The sequence below is a fragment of the Onthophagus taurus genome, chromosome 5 (assembly GCF_036711975.1).
Source record: "Onthophagus taurus isolate NC chromosome 5, IU_Otau_3.0, whole genome shotgun sequence".
Taxonomy (NCBI): domain Eukaryota; kingdom Metazoa; phylum Arthropoda; class Insecta; order Coleoptera; family Scarabaeidae; genus Onthophagus; species Onthophagus taurus.
This window is the reverse complement of record NC_091970.1, coordinates 3501491-3516123: the sequence shown is the minus strand read 5'-3', so window position 1 is coordinate 3516123 and position 14633 is coordinate 3501491. Positions and strand designations below refer to the sequence as shown.

At 32.1% G+C, this 14633-nt stretch overlaps 5 protein-coding genes across 11 annotated transcripts in view; 3 read left to right on the top strand and 2 right to left on the bottom strand.

The window, feature by feature from the left end:
• Positions 1-106: 106 nt before the first annotated feature.
• Positions 107-7645, bottom strand: LOC111426367 (nuclear RNA export factor 1-like). Its single transcript, XM_023060857.2, has 10 exons — positions 7387-7645; positions 7059-7333; positions 4804-4890; positions 4316-4750; positions 4154-4263; positions 3154-3190; positions 811-1224; positions 588-761; positions 393-538; positions 107-340 (listed from the first exon to the last, which is right to left on the bottom strand). The coding sequence occupies exons 1-10, from the start codon at positions 7421-7423 to the stop codon at positions 241-243; spliced, it is 1815 nt and encodes a 604-aa protein (XP_022916625.2). The 5' UTR covers positions 7424-7645; the 3' UTR covers positions 107-240.
• A 36-nt stretch (positions 7646-7681) lies between these two features.
• LOC111426373 (ubiquitin conjugating enzyme lesswright) lies at positions 7682-8754 on the top strand. Its single transcript, XM_023060864.2, has 3 exons — positions 7682-7930; positions 8132-8478; positions 8529-8754. Exons 1-3 carry the CDS (start codon positions 7865-7867, stop codon positions 8596-8598), a joined length of 483 nt encoding a protein of 160 aa, XP_022916632.1. The 5' UTR covers positions 7682-7864; the 3' UTR covers positions 8599-8754.
• A 120-nt stretch (positions 8755-8874) lies between these two features.
• LOC111426369 (deltex E3 ubiquitin ligase) lies at positions 8875-11339 on the top strand. 2 transcript variants are annotated; one of them, XM_023060860.2, is made up of 4 exons: positions 8875-9318; positions 9381-9926; positions 9978-10491; positions 10543-11339. In XM_023060860.2, the coding sequence occupies exons 1-4, from the start codon at positions 9120-9122 to the stop codon at positions 10862-10864; spliced, it is 1581 nt and encodes a 526-aa protein (XP_022916628.1). In that variant the 5' UTR covers positions 8875-9119; the 3' UTR covers positions 10865-11339. The 2 variants fall into 2 exon arrangements, with proteins under 2 accessions (XP_022916628.1, XP_022916627.1); XM_023060859.2 differs by having other exon boundaries at positions 9381-10491.
• A 532-nt stretch (positions 11340-11871) lies between these two features.
• Positions 11872-14633, bottom strand: part of LOC111426353 (cationic amino acid transporter 4) — a 38097-nt gene continuing 35335 nt past the window's right edge. For all 6 annotated transcript variants that reach the window (XM_023060841.2, XM_071195916.1, XM_071195918.1 and 3 more), the window contains 3 exons: positions 14343-14604; positions 13576-14123; positions 11872-12485 (listed from right to left, as the gene is read on the bottom strand). The gene's annotated coding sequence lies outside the window, so the exon portion shown is untranslated. The remainder of the gene's footprint in view (positions 12486-13575; positions 14124-14342; positions 14605-14633) is intronic.
• LOC111426746 (facilitated trehalose transporter Tret1-like) lies at positions 12560-14294 on the top strand. Its single transcript, XM_023061420.2, is given in 2 exon segments — positions 12560-12814; positions 12867-14294. Coding segments are annotated over 2 exon segments (1392 nt in total). The 5' UTR covers positions 12560-12732; the 3' UTR covers positions 14177-14294.

Here is a 14633-nt window from a genome sequence, read left to right as displayed (position 1 = left end):
TAACGTTTTTAATGGGATTTATTCATAAATTAACGAATTAGACACCGTTTTCACAGGTGTCAAAACATAACCTAATTCAAACCTCAAAAAATTAAAAAAAAAACGATTAATTTTAGAAAAAATTATTTATTTATCTAAAAAATAGTCAAAATATAAACTAAACATTGTATTGAATTAAATACAATAACTTAAAACTTAACTTACTGATACAGTATGTACAAAAACGTCAATTAACGAAAGTTATTTAACAAAAGCTTCCGGGGGGATTTTCCCGTCTTTTTGAGCTTGCCCAAAAGCAAAAATCGCAGTTTGAAAATCCCAATTTGAATCTTGTAAGCACCTAAAAAGAAAATTAATTATTTCTTTTTAATTAAAAAGTTAAAATTAATTACTTTTCCGACCACTCAAGATTCATCCCCGATTGTTGGGAAACCGCCTCAACCATTTGTTTTTTAGCATCGATCGTAGGTTGTTGAATCGGAACAACGGCGGCGACATCCGGAAGTCTATTCGATGGCATCGGAGTTTTAAAAGCTTGCTAAAACGAAATGAATTAATTTTTTATTAAAAATATGGTATTAAATTACTTTTATTTGAGGTTCTTTAGCGTTGGAAATGTGAAATTCTTCGTTAGCTATGCAAAATCCAGCTCCTTGAGGTACAATTACTAACGTGCGAAAGAAATATCGAACCGGGGGTTGTTTATGTCCGGTTCTAAGTTCTTTGAAGATGCCGGAAACGGTTAAAAGTAGCATTTGGGGCTAAAAATGAATTATTAGATTATTAATTTACGTTATGAATAAAACTTACAGTGCATAAATTTAAATCAACGGTGAAATTCATGATATCGTGTTTAGTGGAGGGCATATCCTTTAGGAACGATATAATACTTGATTGGCCTTGTTTAAGTAACTTAAAGCGTCTATCGGAATCGGTTATTTTCTTTAAATTTCGGTTATCCGTGTTGTACCAATTCAACCATGGGCTATTCTTCGGGTGTTGTCCGTAAGCGTAGGCCATAGTCATCGAGTACATGGCCTGTTCGTGGTAAGCCGCTTGCAGCGGGGACCGATCATCACTATCCATCAATTGGAAATATTGTTCCAAAAATTGCGCAATCACCGCTTGCCCCTCGGGGTTGCATAAATAAGTTTGTTGGAACTCTGGCATTGTCGTCTCGGTGGTTATATCGAAGGAAATCGGTGGCGGGAGATCAATACCATCCTAATATAAATTAACAAATTTGGTGTAATTCAAGAATAATCATCATGTCGCTTAAAAATCGACAATTTTTTTTTAGTCGACGGGAAATCACTCTAGTAAGCCGTTACAAATAAAAAAAAAGAGCGGAAAAGTGTAAAACTGTAAATTCACTTTAAAGTTTCGACGTGACGTCATCAACCATATATTTTAGCAGTACATTTTGGTTAAACACATATTTTCAGTTTTAGTGCAATATAAACATGCAACATAGTGATATCTTATGCTAACTAGCGCTCACTACCACTGTCATTAGAACTAACATCTTCAGATGCACGGCTAAACCCGATACTTTCTAGTTCTAGTTTTACACTATCATTATCACTAGAACTATACTCTGTTTTTAAACCAGGAGGAGTATTTTAAATTTGTCACCAGATTGACCTTGCACGTGATTGGTTGAATGCGAGGAAGGTTCACACACAGGCAATTTTGAATTTGAAGGTTAGGTTATTGATAATTCGACAGTTTCGTGTCATTATTGTATATTTTGTGTTCTTAAACCCTTTTTTATTATATTTTGAAATAAATACACTCATAACTTCAATGTTAATTTGTATGTATAGTGTTGACGATAACAAACTAAAATAAATACAATAATAAGTAAATAAATAATAATTATTAATTTAAATTTACCGCCAAAATATCTAGTGATATTTTCTGGTGATTTTTTCCAGTGTAAATCTGACTTTCGCGTTTACTCCTCCTGGTTTAAAAACAGAGTATAGTTCTAGTGCAAGTGTTAGTTCTAGTTTTAATTGTTATTCAGCGCTAAGTTGTATATTTTTAAGTTTCGGGTTTAGCCCTGTGTCTTCAGACGCTGAATGTTAGGAAAGGTTAGTTTTGTTTACAAACATTAATTATACCATGAAGTATTCTTTGGCAATTAGTAATGGCAATTATAGCGTGAAGTTTTCTTTTGTAATGTCAATTATAGCGTGAAGGAATGTGAGGTAAGGTTAGTTTTGTTTACAAACATTAATTATACCATGAAGTATTCTTTGGCAATTTGTAATGGCAATTATAGCGTGAAGTTTTCTTTTGTAATGTCAATTATAGCGTGAAGGAATGTGAGGTAAGGTTAGTTTTGTTTACAAACATTAATTATACCTTTAAGTTTTCTTTGGGAATTATGCTGTTTTTAAACCAGGAGGAGTATTTGAAATTTGTCACCAGATTGACCTTGCACGTGATTGGTTGAATGCGAGGAAGGTTCACACACAGGCAATTTTGAATTTGAAGGTTAGGTTATTGACAATTCGACAGTTTCGTGTCATTATTGTAAATTTTGTGTTCTTAAACCCTTCTTTATTATATTTTGAAATAAATACACTCATAACTTCAATGTTAATTTGTATGTTTAGTGTTGACGATAACAAACGAAAATAAATACAATAATAAGTAAATAAATAAATAATAATAATTATTAATTTAAATTTACCGCCAAAATATCTAGTGATATTTTCTGGTGATTTTTCCTAGTGTAAATCTGACTTTCGCGTTTACTCCTGCTGGTTTAAAAACAGAGTATAATACAAGTTATGCATCGATAGCCTAAGAAAAACAAGGGAGTTTCACCAGTAAATAAACGTTGTAATCTCACCTATTTTAGTGGAAATAACTTTACTTTTAAGTTAATCACATTGATATTGTGCGTAGCTATAAAATAAACAATCTGTAGCTTAGGTGTTAAAGCCGGTTTAATAGGAAAATATGGTTAACATGGCTTGTGACGTCACATCGAAACTTTAATGTGATTTTTGAGTATTTTCTACACTTTTTCATTTTTAACTTGTTTTTTTGTGTTATTTCACATTGATTAAAAAAAAATCGTCGATTTTTAAGCCACAAAATGATTTTTGAATTTTTCCAAAAATTTAATTTAAAACTTACCAACTTTACGACCTTGGGAAATCTTTTGCGGACTTCGCTGTTGAGAAAAAAATAAAGGCGCCCCCAAAGCAATTAGAGGTCTGAAACACTCTCGGAATTTGTTTTTGACAAGGTTTTCGAAAAATTGATCCAAATTAACAAATTTTTTGGCGATTTTATTTAATTAAAACTTTTTGATTCATTTTTAAGCGAGGAAACGAATCAAATCAAAAAATTTTATGTCAACATAACCTTAATTAATTTTTAGTGTCATTTTAATTCCATTATTATTTCATAGATGTCGTTATAATTGTCATAATCATTTTTAATTTATTTAAAATTATTATTTAATAATAAATAAAAACCAAAAAACACATTCTTTTTTGTTTTAGGAAAAGTAATTAAAGGATTTTTTTATTTTTATTAATATTTTTTTTTTGTTATATTTTTATCCCATTTTATTTATTTTTTAAAAATTATTTAATTCGTCTTATTTCGATGTTTTTGGTATTTTGCAACTATCTTAAAGGATAAAACCTTAATTGATACTAGTCGCTACCAATTCGTTGCGCAAGTTTGAGCCCTTAATATTTCAACAAACTGACTCCGAAGAGATCAGCTGTTTTTTATTTCGAAGGGATCAACGAGCAAAGACGAATAATATCCATTTCAAATTCAAGGATTCGTTTAGTAAAGGATTTTTTTTTAATTATAACCATTTTCGGTTACACAAAGGAAGATTTGGGGGAAGAAAAACATAAATTATGTGTTAATTTGGTTTCTAACCTCAAAATGTCATTTTTCGACATTTAATGTTTTAAATTTCAATTAATTAATTATAAAACATCTTTAAGATAATTAAAAGAATCAAAACGAATTCGAATTACCCAATTAAATAATTTTGAATTGATTCGCCCTTCTGTAATGATTTTTGAGCCAAAAAAAGCACCAAAAAAATTTTTTTTTTGGCAATCTCATCTCACCAAATTATTCTTTTATACATAAATCAGACCTATACTACCTGATATAAGATTCTTTTTCTTGAAAGGCATCGCAGAGAGGGTTTCCATCAAGAACCAAATCGACGATTGGTAATCCTGATAAAGCATCTAATTGCAGCACATCTTTTAACTAAACGAATAATTAATTTAACAAAAATTACCTAAAAATTAATTTTCGTTACCTTATTTTTCCCCATGTGTAAAATTTTTAAATTCGGCAACTTTTGCGACATTTTCTTTAAATGCCCCAACATGTGGATGTTATTGTCGAACAAATTAAGCGCTTCCAATTCGGGGATATTTTCCGATATTATATCGATAACGGAAAGTAAAATGATCGGCTTGAATAGGGCGCAAAAAATGTGCTGTAAATCGGGATCGGCGTGAAATTTCGTCAAATCCAACGCTTTCGTGGCTGCGTTGTATCGTTTCCCCATGGCCATTTTCATTTTCTCTTTCATATCGTTTGTTATGTCAACGTTGGGGCACCCCGTATTCACCCGAATAAATAAATTAAAACCGTCCGGCATTTGTATATCGCGGTCAATTTCGTTTATTTGATTCGCAGTTTTAAAATCGTCCACGTAAAACGTTGCGCTTTGTCCATTTACTTGCCACTAAAGTAATGGGTTATCAAAATATTAAATTTAAACTAAAATAAAAAACTTACCATAATCGGAATAAAAGAAGTCGGTTCTAATTTTTCCCCGATTTTTTTTAATACGAAATTTTTTTCGTATTTATTCCCGTAGGGTAACTGTATCAATAAAAATAATAAAAATTTTAAATGGCATAATTCAAGAATCATCATGTCGCTTATAAATCAACAATTTTTTTTAATTGAGGGGAAATCCACTTAAGTAACTCGTTACAAATAAAAAAAAGTGCGGAAAAGTGTAAAGCTCACCGAAAAATCACTTTAAAGTTTCGACGTGACGTCATTGACTGTGCTAACCAATTATCACAGCACATTTACTTTAGCGGTACTTTAAAATACCGGTAGTTTTAAACATTATTAAGGCCCACTTTTACCATCCTCCTGATAAACTATCTAGAGGATAGTTGCCATGGTTACGGCGGTTTTAAGCGCTCTCATTGGCTAAGAACTGGATTTATCTATCGGATAAATTTATCAGGAGGTGGTAAAAGTGGGCCTAAGATTGATAAAAAATGAGCCAAGCGAATACAGAAGCGTTTTGGTACTTGAACAAAGCTTTGATTGATGAAGAACTTTTGGTTGAGGCTGAAAAAGTTTGCGTTGAATTAGAAAATCTCCCGTTGAATAATTCTGAACAGACAGACATAGAAGATGACATTGTTACTACCAGTGCTAGTGAGGTACCAATGCTGGAAGATGAAGAAGTAGAACAACCAACTAATCAAAATGAGGAAACTGAAGTAGTAAAAATACGTGGAAAGGGCCCAAGAAGAAGAACAAGGCAGAAATTGATAGAAAATGGAGAAAACCGAAACTAAAATTCCTAGAGAATGATGATTTCAAAGGCCTTTACTGAGTGTATTTTGATAGCGTTTTAATTGTCATAAAGTTTCAACATTTTTGACTTCTTGGAACACAAAGAAAACGCATATTTTGGTGAAATACGGTTGTTTCTTAGATTTTTGACCCAAAACGACTAAATTGTCGTTGTTTGCCATCTATAAACTAAAGATAACCTAAAATTTATCAAACCTCGTATTTTTTATGGTATTTTTTGTAATTCACGTTTTTATCCTTTCTTTTTAACAAAAATAAAATAAATTTTGACAATGTAGGGAAATAGGTATGTAGCAGACGGTTACAGTGTTAACCGTAATTGACAATTAGAAACTGTCAAAACACAAAATGTATTCACCTGACCTGAAATGTTTAATGTACACCTCCCAAAATAAAAGAAATTGGTCAGAGTTCTATTAAAACACTACTTCCAGAGAAGTTCCAGGAACAACAGTACGCTAAATTTATAAATTCCAATTCAAATTGTCACATTAACAACTAGAAAAATTAATGACCCAATGTCACCAACACAAACTGGTTCCATAAAATGTTACTAAAATCTCATTACAGCACCCGTTTGAGTACTGTAATAGCTTTCATTACCGTCGCGAATTACAAAAAGTATCTTAAAAAATTGAGAAAACTACTTTAATGTGACCGTTCAACTAATAATCATTTATTTGAGTGTTACTTGAGTGAAAATTAAAATTTTTCCCTACATTATCGGCGGTTTTAGCGCCATCTATTGATGAAAATAGTACATTAATTAATAAGTTTAGAAATTATTTTGCGATAATAACTTAATAAAAAATAATGTTTATTAATAAAAAAAGGATGTTGAATTGAATACAAGGTAAATATTGATTAATAATAACGAAAGAAATGTCTTCTGATAGTTTGGATGATGAACCTAACCTCAATTTGTTGAGAGAAGCTTCTAGGTCTAGTATTAGTTCTAGTTTTACACTAGCATTATCACTGAAACTAACATAAGACCTGGAATCATTCGGGTTTAGCCTTCTTAAGAGACATGTGGCTAAACCCGAATATTTCCAGTTCCAATATTAAAACTAACGACAGGTAGTCAGTCGTTATGCATCAAAAGCTTAAGAAAAGCAAGGGTTTTGCATCTAGTTTAGCGAAAATAAGTTTACTTTAAGTTTATCATATTGATTGTGTGCATTGCTACAAAATAAACAATTTGTAGGTTAGGTGTTAACTGGTTTAATAGGAAAGAGCATGGTTAAATTACTTGTGTTAACCAAAACTTTAAAGTGATTTTTTGGTATGTTCTACACTTTTGCGCACTTTCTTTTTATTTTTAACGTTTTTTGGGTAATTTCACATTGATAAAAAAAATTTGCGATTTTTAAACCACATGATTCTTGAATTTTTTCTAAAATTTAATTTTTATTAAAAAAGTAACTTACAGTGACTCGATACCAATTCATGGGGCCTTCAAGGAGCTTCTTTTTCCCCCGTTGAAACGTCGTACCCGATTGGCCATCGCGCCTCTTGTTTCTCTTGGGGAAAATCACCTTCGCGTTTGAGCTACCACCCATATCAATATCTTCGTCGGCTAAGTGATATCGGACCGAATTTGCCCAATCCTTCTTAAAATTGAATTTCTTATTTTTATGCGGTGCCCCTTTATTCGACTTAAAACTGACGTGTCGTTCTCCTTTGTATTGTCGAAATCCGTGATCTAATTAAATTAATTTAATAATTAATTAAATAACGTATTAATTAATTACTTACCAACATGATTGAGGAATTTCTTTCCTGGTTTAGACATTTTGTTGCGACGCAAAAACACCACGCTTTTTTTTATTCGCAAATCTTATCGAATGTTTAATTATTTTAGATTATGCGAGTCCGAATAAGTATTAGGAATTAGTTTTGTTTATAATCAATTAATTTTAAAACGATTTTTATGGGAACCAGATTTCACCACAAAATATCACCTCGCGTCATTCACAAAATGGAAACGAAACAGTGAAAAATAAAAATCACTAAAAAAATAATTCTTTTATCTCATACCAACTGTCGATAACAAAAAATCCCTAACCTTAATCCGCGCTTCTCTAACTGTCACACGTCAAAAAAGCGACCGAAAAACGGTTATTTTGTAACTTTAAACAGTATTTAGCTTCGAAAATTGGAGTTATCGTCTCTTTTACTCATATTCTTTTAACGATTATATTGATAATTGCAATATTCGGTGAATAAACCAAAAATGAGCGGAATTGCTGCTGCTAGGTTAGCCGAAGAACGCAAAGCTTGGAGAAAAGAACACCCTTTCGTAAGTCTTTAATTTGTAATAATCATGAAATATCACGAATCATTTATGATGATTCCGCGCAAAATTAAAGTTGGATGTTACAAAAACTAGCTTTAAGCTTAAATTTTCCTTTTATTATAACCGCCATATTGTAATTTTTTCAGTTTAATTACTGGAACTTGTGTTTTCTTTCTATTTTATTAATAAACTATTTTTGTTAAGGGATTTGTTGCTCGCCCCTCAAAGAATCCTGATGGATCTTTAAACTTGATGAATTGGGAGTGTTGTATCCCCGGTAAGAAAGGAACCCCTTGGGAAGGTGGTCATTATAAGCTTCGAATGATATTTAAAGACGATTACCCCAGCAGCCCACCAAAATGTAAATTTGAACCTCCACTTTTCCACCCTAACGTTTACCCATCGGGAACCGTTTGTTTATCTCTTTTGGATGAAGAAAAAGATTGGAGGCCAGCTATAACAATAAAACAAATCCTTTTGGGAATTCAAGATTTGTTAAATGAACCGAATGTCAAAGATCCTGCCCAAGCGGAAGCTTACACTATTTATTGGTAATTATTGAAGTGATTCAAATTAATTTTATTAAATTATTTGTTTTTAGTCAAAATCGTTTGGAGTATGAAAAGCGCGTCCGAGCACAAGCTAGGGCAATGCGTCAACAGGAATTGTAAGGAAATGAAAGATAATTAAGGCGATGTAATTTTTTTGCTATTCACCTCGAAAAAGAATAACAATTTCAGTTTCTTAAAATCTCTCCTGTTCCTAGAGGATAAGTTATATTAATATTTAGTTCTAGAACATTTTTTCAATAAAATTTTTATAAAACATTTCTAATTAATATAACCTCAAATACGTACATTTACGTGAATACGAATTTAAACTACAAATTTATAAAATGGATCTAAGCTATGAAGTTAGTAATAAAAAGAAGTCGGTAATACAGATACCTAGAATTACGTCAACTTGACAACTGATCTGTCAAAAACCAATTATGCCAAAAAGCAATAAACAACGGGGTAATTGATCTGATCTACTTTTATTAAACGGGCAATTTAGAGTCGTCGCGCACAAAAATGCCATCATCATTATATTTTTAACGTTTCACCTCCTACGAAAGTAACGAAAATGCTTTCTTATGTGCCAGGAATAAGCTCGAACAAAAACAGGTGAGATGTCCCTTTAAAACCCTACAATGTCCGGCCACGCAGTGGTCGTTTGGGAGTACGAAACCCGTCCCGGGCAATGGAAACCTTACAGTCCACCGGTAACCCAACATTTAGAACGAGCTAATGGGAAACAACTCACTCGAGTACTTTTATCAGACGCGGATCCATCTCTATTAAATTACTACGTAAATTTGCGCACCTTAACGCAAGAAAATGAAGAAACGGGTAAGCTAGAACAATTAATTAAATAAACAAACAAAATTGAATAATAATTTTTTTTATTATAGAAGAAATTATTAAAGTACGTAGAAAATGTTATCCGTTAACTTCCCCCGCGGGAAAAGGGGCTAAATGGGAATACGCCGGATCAGATAACACCGAATGGTATTCATTTGATACCGATATACAATGTTTAATTGAAGAAGCTTGGGCGAAAGGTGATCAAACAATAGATATGAGCAAAACTCATCTTGGGTTCCCATATGTGATAAACTTTAGTAATTTAACCTTACGATGGTTATCAAACGGATATATCCGAAGTGTAAGGCGCGTTAAACAAGCCCCATATCCTTTAGTAAAAATGCGATTGGATGATTTACCCACGGTAACCGGTCGGAGAACTAACGATCATCGTAAATCAACCCGAGCTCCTAATCCCGCCACAAAAACAGTTACTGAAACTAATAAAACCGGAAATAACGCAACGAATAATAAAAATAACAAGAAAAAAAATAAAAATAACGAATCGAGTAATTTGGCACGAACCATTTTAAATAATATTTTTGGGCATAAAAATTCTACATCGAGTAGTAACACAAATAATATAAGTATAAGTAATAATCATTCGAATAATCAAGGAAACAATTTAAAAGATAGCGTTTTAGACGCGGATAGTTCGAGTACTAAATCAGGTCGTCGGACTTCTTTGGATACGGTATCGACGTATTTAAGCCAAGAAAGCCGGGAGAGCCAAGCAACTTCATCAACCGCTGAATTATTAAATTCATCAAGTGGAAATAGCGATGATGGTATTGATAATGAAGTGCCTTCAATCGTTGGGATTGATCCGTCATCGGCGATAATCTCAAAATTTGTTCGATTGTGCCAACAGAACGAATGGGCCCCAAGACAACCTTGTCCTGCTTGCCGACAACTTTTAAAACCCAACACGGTTGTTGTGGCTCTCCCTTGTAATCATTACATTCATTTAGATTGTTTAAATTACGATTTGACCCAACAACAAGCAGCAGGGCCCCATTTACACATTCAATGTCAGGTTTGCGGGTGTATTTATGGGGAAAAACATGGTAACCAACCACCGGGAAGTATGGAATGGGGTGTTATTGATCGGTGTTTACCTGGTTATTCAAATTGTCGGACTATACAAATTGTTTATAAGTGAGTTATTTAAAACTATTTATTTTGAGATGAATAATTTTGTTTTTGTAGCATTCAATCAGGGATTCAAGGCACTAATCACCCAAATCCAGGGAGGGAATATTACGCCGTTGGTTTTCCAAGGGTCGCTTATTTTCCAGATAACCCAAAAGGACGTAGAGTTTTGAGATTATTACAAATCGCATGGAAACGTCACTTAGTATTTACGGTAAGTCGATCGCATACGACTGGATGCGAAGATGTTGTGGCTTGGAATGTGCCTCATAAAACGGAAATTGGGCCAAGCAATTCAGGGCAAGGTTATCCGGATCCGGGGTATTTAACGAGTTGTATCAGGGAGTTGGAGGCTTTAGGAATCGTTGATGAAAGATAAAAAGGAATTATATTTAAGTCTTCCTCCAGCACTTATTATATTTGCAGAAAATGAAAAAGATTTTAATTAGGAATACTAAAATGTATATAAAAAGATTTAAATATGTTTTTTAAAAAATATTTAGAGAATAAAATGCAGCTATTAGTGTAAACAAAAATAAAAATTAAACGAAAAACTTTTAGCAATAAATTTTCTGTGATAGAAACATAAAAAGGAAATTTACAACATAAAAACATTTTTAATAAATAATTTTGTGCCAGATTTAGTTTATCTACCAATAGAACCTAGACGATAGAGTAAATAGACTGTTTGATTTATTTTGATTAAAAATCTAAAACGTAACTAGAATAAGTCTTAGTTAACGCACAATTTGCAAAGACTGTACATTTCAAATATTCCATAAACAGCTCTCTAAAGGCAGCTATTTCCAATGTATAATATTTATTTGAAGAAAAAATAAACGTTTTATGATTTATATCTTTGTAATTTTAACCTTCCTAAGACTTTTATTACTTGGAGGTAAAAATAAACTATAATCCTGTAATTGTATCTCGTAATCGTAATTTTACCATTTCTATTTTACAGTTTCCTGTAATGGATAAATATCAAACTAGTTTCAGGGATTTTTCCATAAACCGTTTATAATGATTTTATCGCCTATATCCGTTACTTTATGTCAATGGTTGATTATTATTAATATATGTTTAATTTAGGAATAATCTTTAAAATGGCATTTAATTAATTATTTAAAGAGAATTAATCAACGTCAAATCGAAAAGGATACATAACCAATTTTTAACTTCAAAAAAAATGATTACCAACCCAAAATAATTATGATTCCTAGTGATTTTTTGTTTAGCCAACCTAAGTCATTTTGACATTTAACTATAATTACTTTTATGAAGTATTTATGAAATCGTCAAGTTTCCAGCATTCTGGCGACCCGTAAGCAACCTCGGCGATTTGAGGATAAATGTCATCTCATAGGAGACTATGTATCTTCAAAATATATAAGAAACACCCACCAATATTATTTTTATTGCAGATTAGCATCAAAAAAATTAATTTAAATAATTCAAAAACAGATTTCTGTAATCATTCATTTCCTACCTAATTTTTAATTTGATAGATTTCACCACTAAGTATAATGTTCCTATTTAATTTTTAACATTTCAACCAATTTTTGGTGGTTGAGTTGGTCTTAATATCTCGTACAACATTGCTGGAATGTTGGGAAAGTCTCTTCCTTCGAATACATTTGCTAGGTCTATCCTTGTGTAACAATTATCTTTATAAAGAGACATTAGAATCTCAGAAGATTTGTTTCCAGATATTTAATTTGTATTTTCGTCAACATATCATAAAATTTCAACATAATATGCATGGCATAATAAAAAATTCATGTTGGCACCATTAATAAAATACGTAATATTCGTGCGAGACGCTGAATATGATACGTCAACATGAAATTGTCAGCTTTGAAGGAGATTCTACCGCCTTACCAAGATATAGAGTGTTTCCCAAAATTAATACATACATTTGCCGAGGATTTCTTGTCCACTCATTTAAACCGCACTTATATTGGGCTCATAAAAAACGATGCAATACTCCAAAAAAGAATCTAAAAAAGAAAATTTAATTCATTAAACAATATAATGCACAAAGCTTATTTCACAAATAAGATAATTTTTTTTAGTTTTAACGTTCTATTTTGAGGAACAATCCGGCATAAATTTAAACCGTCTCGTCTAATTTGTTTTTGCGGTGATTTATTGAACATTTAACGTACAAAAAAGCAAATTTAACTCGTTTCATTTGATTACTTCAAACATTTTCGCTCCACATGAAACGATTTTTATTAATTAATTATGACCCAACAAGAAAAAGAATCTTCGCAAGAAGGCCTTTCTAAACACTCAAGAACTTTTTTGTTTTTAACGTCACTTATAGGTGAGAAAAAATTAATTTTAAAATTTTTATTTTGTTTTATTTTCTTTTTTAGTTAATTTATTATCGTTTACTTGTGGGATTATTTTCGCTTGGACATCACCTGTAATTCCGAAATTAAAACAAAATGATACACCTTTAGACCATAAAATAACGATTGAAGAGATATCTTGGCTAGCGCCGTTAGTTTCGCTAGGATCAGCTTTTGGGCCATTTCTCGGGGGATTTTTAGTGGATAAAATAGGAAGGAAATTATCTTTGGTGATTTGCGCGATTCCTTTAACTGTTACTTTTATTTGTTTGGCTTTCTCAACGATGATCGAACTCTATTATTTATCTAGATTTATTATGGGGTTAGCAATAGGTATCTTTATGACCGTTCAACCAATGTTTATCGGCGAAATAACCGAAATAACTAATCGCGGAATGATCGGTTGCTTAACAGTCGCTTTTATAACATGCGGAAATTTATTTTCGTTCTCATTAGGGCCTTATGTTACTTTAAAAACATTTAATTTAATCTCGAGTGTTTTTCCTTTAACTTTTATCATTTTATTTATCGTTTTTATTCCCGAATCTCCGACTTATTTAATTAAAAAAAATAAATACAACGAAGCTAAAACGGCGTTATTAAAATACCGAGGTGGGGATAAAAAACTCGTCGATGAGGAGCTTTTACAAACCATCGATGCTAAATCAACCGAAAACGGGGGAATTTCTGAAATATTAAAAACAAAATCTTTAAAGAAAGGGTTAATCGTTACCTGCGGGTTAATGATTGTCCAACAATTAACTGCAATATCTGTGGTTTTGTTTTATTTGCAAACTATATTTGACAGCTCAGGAATAAACGTCTCCTCTGAAATCGCAACGATAATAATCGGAATCGTTCAAATAATCTCAAGCGTTTCAGCTTCATTAACCGTTGAAAAAGCTGGCTGAAAAGTACTTTTTCTCATTTCAATTTCGGGGACGTGCTTAACATTAATAACTTTGGGTTATTATTTCCATTTAAAAGAAAACCACCTGCAGGTATCCCATCTTTCTTGGTTACCGATTTTGGCGTTAATGATCTACATTGCCACTTATAATTTTGGCGCGGGACCGATTCCTTTGCCGGTTTTAAGCGAAATTTTTCCACCTCACGTTATGTCGGTGGCTGCCACCTTAACCATTTGCGTTTGTTTTAGTTGCTCGTTTGTGTGTTCCAAGTTTTATCCGTTATTGGCGGTTCAAATTGGAACCGCCGTTTCTTTTTGGGGGTTTGCCGCGTTGAATGCCGTCGGAATCGGGTTCGTTTCCGTTTGTATGCCTGAAACGAAAGGAAAAAGTCGGAATGAAATTTTGGCTATTTTAGATAAATAAATTTTATTTTATAAGACGATATTAATTGTTAGTTAAGTTAATGTATCATAAATGTTTTCGAATTTTTAATAAAATAATTAAATTACCTAAAACCTTGTTCAAAAACAGATTTCTGTAATCATTCATTTCCTACCTAATCTTTAATTTGATAGATGTCGCCACTAACCTCATAAGGTTCCTAGTCGTGGTTCCTAGTTAATTTTTGATATTTAACCAATTTTTGGTGGTTAGGTAGTCTCGTACAACATTACCGAAAAGTTGGGAAAGCCTCTTCCTTCGAATACATTTTCTTTCTTTAAAATAAATTGGACTCAGAATGTTGTCGGTTGAATTGTTTGAGGTAACTTTGCCAGGATTAAATCAATTACTTGGTTATTTACACTTTTTATGAATTAAAATCATCCTGTTATATTATAAACGCCATAATGCTAAAATCAAATTAATTTTAGACTTCAAT

Bases quoted from the DNA above. Each gene is read 5' to 3' on its own strand.
- LOC111426367 (XM_023060857.2), bottom strand. From the start codon at position 7,423: ATGTCTAAACCAGGAAAGAAATTCCTCAATCATGTTG. The intron at 762-810 runs GTAAGTTTTATT...ATTCATTTTTAG, and splicing joins TTGATTTAAATTTATGCACT to CCCCAAATGCTACTTTTAAC. The intron at 341-392 runs GTAATTAATTTT...TTTTCTTTTTAG, and splicing joins AATCTTGAGTGGTCGGAAAA to GTGCTTACAAGATTCAAATT.
- LOC111426373 (XM_023060864.2), top strand. From the start codon at position 7,865: ATGAGCGGAATTGCTGCTGCTAGGTTAGCCGAAGAACGCAAAGCTTGG. The intron at 7,931-8,131 runs GTAAGTCTTTAA...ATTTTTGTTAAG, and splicing joins GGAGAAAAGAACACCCTTTC to GGATTTGTTGCTCGCCCCTC. The intron at 8,479-8,528 runs GTAATTATTGAA...ATTTGTTTTTAG, and splicing joins GAAGCTTACACTATTTATTG to TCAAAATCGTTTGGAGTATG.
- LOC111426369 (XM_023060859.2), top strand. From the start codon at position 9,120: ATGTCCGGCCACGCAGTGGTCGTTTGGGAGTACGAAACCCGTCCCGGG. The intron at 9,319-9,380 runs GTAAGCTAGAAC...TTTTTATTATAG, and splicing joins GCAAGAAAATGAAGAAACGG to AAGAAATTATTAAAGTACGT. The intron at 10,492-10,542 runs GTGAGTTATTTA...TTGTTTTTGTAG, and splicing joins ACTATACAAATTGTTTATAA to CATTCAATCAGGGATTCAAG.